Source organism: Lipotes vexillifer, unplaced genomic scaffold (assembly GCF_000442215.2).
Source record: "Lipotes vexillifer unplaced genomic scaffold, Lipotes_vexillifer_v1.1 scaffold213, whole genome shotgun sequence".
Taxonomy (NCBI): Eukaryota; Metazoa; Chordata; class Mammalia; order Artiodactyla; family Lipotidae; genus Lipotes; species Lipotes vexillifer.
The window spans coordinates 7,743,408-7,748,315 of record NW_006780610.1 but is presented as its reverse complement, the minus strand read 5'-3'; the positions used below and the strand labels follow the sequence as shown (position 1 = coordinate 7,748,315).

At 42.6% G+C, this 4,908-nt stretch overlaps 1 protein-coding gene across 2 annotated transcripts in view; it reads left to right on the top strand.

Moving 5' to 3' along the window:
- ZSCAN20 (zinc finger and SCAN domain containing 20) overlaps window positions 1-4,679 on the top strand; it is a 23,261-nt gene extending 18,582 nt beyond the window's left edge. Inside the window, exons 7-8 of one of the 2 annotated variants that reach the window (XM_007453854.1) lie at window positions 2,254-2,682; window positions 3,253-4,679. In XM_007453854.1, coding sequence (XP_007453916.1) covers window positions 2,254-2,682; window positions 3,253-4,511 — 1,688 coding nt within the window. In that variant the 3' untranslated portion in view covers window positions 4,512-4,679. The remainder of the gene's footprint in view (window positions 1-2,253; window positions 2,683-3,252) is intronic. The other variant, XM_007453855.1, reaches the window with a different exon arrangement.
- The last annotated feature ends 229 nt before the right edge of the window (window positions 4,680-4,908 follow it).

The following is a 4,908-nucleotide window of genomic DNA, read 5'->3' as shown; positions in this document are numbered from 1 at the left end:
AAAAAAAAAAAAAAAAAAAAAAAAAAAAAAAAAAAAAAATCTTTTGCATTCCTGTACACTAATGATGAAAAATGTGAAAGAGAAATTAGGGAATTACAATTGTAATTACAATTACAATTGTAACAAAAAGAATAAAATACCTAGGAATAAACCTACCTAGGGAGACAAAAGACCTGTATGCAGAAAACTATAAGACACTGTTGAAAGAAATTAAAGATGATACAAACAGATGGAGAGATATGCCATGTTCTTGGATTGGAAGAATCAGTATTGTGAAAATGACTATACTACTCAAATCCGTCTACAGATTCAGTGCAATCCCTATCAAATTACCAAGGGCAGTTTTTACAGAACTAGAACAAAAACTCTTAAAATTTGTATGGAGACACAAAAGACCCTGAATAGCCAAAGCGGTCTTGAAGGAAAAAAACGGAGCTGGAGGAATCAGGCTCTTGGACTTCAGACTATACTACAAAGCTACAGTAATCAAGACAATATGGTACTGGCACAAAAACAGAAATATAGATCAATAGAACAGGATAGAAAGCCCAGAGATAAAACCATGCACCTATGGTCAACTAATCTATGACAAAGGAGGCAAGGATATACAATGGCAAAAAGACAGTCTCTTCAATAAATGGTGCTGGGAAAACTGTACAGCTACAGGTAAAATAATGAAATTAGAACACTCCCTAACACCATACACAAAAATAAACTCAAAATGGATTAGAGACCTAAATGTAAGACCAGACACTATAAAACTCTTAGAGGAAAGCATAGGAAGAACACTCTTTGACATAAATTACAGCAAGATCTTTTTTGATCCACCTCCTAGAATAATGGAAATAAAAACAAAAATAAACAAATGGGACCTAATGAAAGTTAAAAGTTTTTGCAAAGCAAAGGATACTACAAACAAGACAAAAAGACAGCCCTCAGAATGGGAGAAAATATTTGCAAATGAATCAATGGACAAAGGATTAATCTCCAAAATATATAAACAGCTCATGCAGCTCAATATTAAAAAAACAAACAACCCAATCCAAAAATGGGCAGAAGACCTAAATAGACATTTCTCCAAAGTAGACATACAGATGGCCAAGAAGCACACGAAAAGCTGCTCGACATCACTGATTATTAGGGAAATACAAATCAAAACTACAATGAGGTATTACCTCACACCAGTTAGAATGGGCATCATCAAAAAATCTACAAACAACAAATGCTGGAGAGGGTGTGGAGAAAAGGGAACCCTCTTGCCCTGTTGGTGGGAATATAAATTGATACAGCCACTATGGAGAACAGTATGGAGGTTCCTTAAAAAACTGAAAATGGAATTACCATATGACCCAGCAATCCCACTACTGGGCATATACCCAGAGAAAACCATAATTCAAAAAGACACATGCACCCAATGTTCATTGCAACACTATTTACAATAGCCAGGACATGGAAGCAACCTAAATGTCCATCTGCAGATGAAGGGATAAAGAAGATGTGGTACCTGTATACAATGGAATATTACTCAACCATAAAAAGGAATGAAATTGGGTCATTTGTAGAGATGTGGATGGATCTAGAGACTGTCATATGGAGTGAAGTAAGTCAGAAAGAGAAAAACAAATATGGTATATTAATGCATATATGTGGAACCTAGAGAAATGATACAGATGAACTGGTTTAGGGCAGAAATTGAGACGCAGATGCAGAGAACAAACGTATGGACACCAAGAGGGGAAAGTGGTGGTGGTGGGGGGTGGTGGTGGGATGAATTGGGAGATTGTGATTGACATGTATACACTAATATGTATAAAATGGATAACTAATAAGAATCTGGTGTATAAAAAAAAAATAAAAAATTTAAAAACCAAAAAAAACCCTAATAAATAAATAAATAAAGTAGAGCACATGTATTGAATGGGTACAGAGACAGTGTCTTGTATCTCAGTTACAGGCCTTTCCCTGAACCAATCAGCTGAAGCCAGGAACATGGGTCAACTGGTATAATATGGCCACTTAAATCCTCCCCTTTAGCGAAGACTCTTAAATGTTAATAGAGTCTCTTAGAAGTGGGTGGGGATGGGAAGCCCTGGCACAGCCTTGAGAAACAAGGGTATATTCTTTGCTGGTGTGCCAGGCACCTGGACGATTTCCAAAGTGCCTACATGTTTAGCAGGGCAGGTGACCCCAATCCCTGATGACCTAGGCAAATCTCATCAAGTCTCTCAATTCTGAACTCTTCACTCCTGACAGCAGGTGTGCACTGGGGCTACGAGGAGACCAAGGCCTTCCTGACCATTCTCAGTGAGTCCCCATTCTCTGAGAAGCTTCGCACTTGTCACCAGAACAGCCAGGTGTACCGGGCCATTGCAGAGCGGCTGTGTGCACAGGGCTTCCTGCGGACCCTGGAGCAGTGTCGCTACAGATTCAAAAACCTCCTTCGAAGCTACCGAAAAGCCAAGAGCAGCCACCCACCTGGGACCTGCCCCTTCTATGAGGAGCTGGACTCGCTGATGAGGGCTCGGACTGCGGTTAGAGACATGGGGACCAGCAAGGAGGCAGTGGGTCTTCCTACTCCTGGGGAGAGTGGTACCCAGGTTGTCAACCAGGAGGCCTGGGGTGAAATGGCAGGTGAAGATGCCATCAGATCTCCAACCCCAGGTCCTAAAACCCCAGACACTGGTAAGCTTGGAGTAATTAGATGTCCACAAAATCTGCAAGCATGCAGAGAGAGTCTGGAAGCCAGGCACATTTCTTTTCTCTGAACTAAAAGAGAGAATGAAATTGAATAAGTTAAGGATTTGTGCTTCGCTGAGATTAGCCAGTCTCTAGCTTAGTGTAATCCCCTAAATAAGAAAAGCAGTCAGTCTAGATTTTACTTGGATTCATCTGGGCAGTTATAGAGTTTATTCAATCTCGTATGACATAGGCCGTACTGAATGTACCAGGAGAAGAAAGTGTTCATTGTTCAGTAGTGGGATAGGGTAGCTGGCCAGGGAGACTGACAGCTGGCTGCTTGGGCTGGGGCTTATGGCTCCCTTGGTGGAGTTAGCATGTCCCAAACTCTGTTCCTAAGCTTTACAGGTCAGAAATGCATGTGTGCGCTGAAACTTGATCAATTTCATGTTAGTCACATTTATAAGCTGTGAGATATAAAATATAAGTACAAATTCATGTTAGCCAAATTCACAAGACACAAGATCGATATGTATAAATAGACACTAATGAATGCATTTCTGTCCATTCTTTCAGGTTTTGAGATGAGGCATGAGGATGAAGACCAGATTTCAGAGCAGGACATTTTTGAAGATTTTCCTGGAGCCTTATCCAAGTGTACTGCAGAGGATGATTGCTACCCCCATGATTGGGGGGAAGACAGTGAAAATGAAAACGAAGGTAAAGGGCAGTGGGGAAATCCATCCCAGGATCAGTGGGAAGAATGTTCTTCTGAAGAGGACTTAGAAAAACTCATTGATCATCAAGGCCTGTACCTTGCAGAGAAACCCTTCAAGTGTGACACGTGCGTGAAAAGGTTCAGCCGGAATTCGCAGTTAATCGCCCACCAGCGGATACACACAGGTGAGAGGCCCTACAAATGCCTTGAATGTGGGAAAAGCTTTAGTGACCGCTCCAACTTCAATACCCATCAGAGAATCCACACTGGAGAGAAACCCTACAAATGCCTTGAATGTGGGAAAAGCTTTAGTGACCACTCCAATCTCATCACCCACCACAGAACACACACAAGGGTAAAGCCCTATAAATGTGGGGAATGTTGGGAAAGCTTCGCCCAGAGCTCAAACCTTCTGAAACATCAGAGAATCCATTTGGGAGGAAATCCTGATCACTGTGGTGAGCCTGGGAAAAACTCTGGCCAGAGCCCATCCTTTAGTGCTCACTGGAGGAACTCAACAGGGGAGACATCTCTGGAACAAACTCAAAGTGCCAGTAAGAACTTGAATTCTCCTGGACTGCAAAGCACCAACTCAGGGGATAAACTTTATCAGTGTTCCGAATGTGGAAGAAGCTTCTCCAAGAGTTCTGCCCTCATCAGTCACCAAAGAATCCACACGGGAGAGAAACCATATGGATGTGCCGAATGTGGGAAAAGCTTCAGTAAGAGCTCCACGCTGGCCAACCACCAGCGAACCCACACTGGGGAGAAGCCGTATGAGTGCGCGGACTGTGGGAAATGCTTCGGAGAGCGTTCCAAGCTCATCACACACCAGAGGGTGCACACAGGAGAGAAGCCCTACAGATGCCTCGAATGTGGGAAGTTCTTCCGTGACCGTTCCAACCTCATTACCCACCAGAGAATCCACACAGGAGAGAAGCCTTATAAGTGCAGAGAGTGTGGGAAATGCTTTAACCAGAGCTCCAGTCTTATTATTCACCAGAGAATCCACACCGGGGAGAAACCCTACAAGTGTACGGAGTGTGGCAAAGATTTCAACAACAGCTCCCACTTCAGTGCCCACAGGAGAACCCATGCAGGAGGGAAGGCGTCATAGGAGACAAAAGAGAAACACATATATTTAAATCTCCCAAGATCCTAAGACATATGCTAGAAAGAAACTGTCCCAATTTTTAAGATTAGCGTGTACCTGGGGAACTTACCTTGGTACAGTCCAGGTAATTCGGAAGTGAATTACAAATGTTAACGATCCAGATTTGAAGGCACTTTTCTTAAGTGTAATGTGTTTTTTCTCCTGCAAAAAACCCCACACAATCCTCAGGCTGCCCTTGTATTTGCTGTCGTGTAAGAGCTTTATCAGTGTTTGAGCCAGACTGGTAACTGAGGGGATTAGAGGTAAATCAGTGATCCTGAGCAGTGATTCTAGACCTTGCTGTGCCTTCACACCGTCCACGTGTACACACGCCCCATCCGTGTACATTGGCAAATTCTCA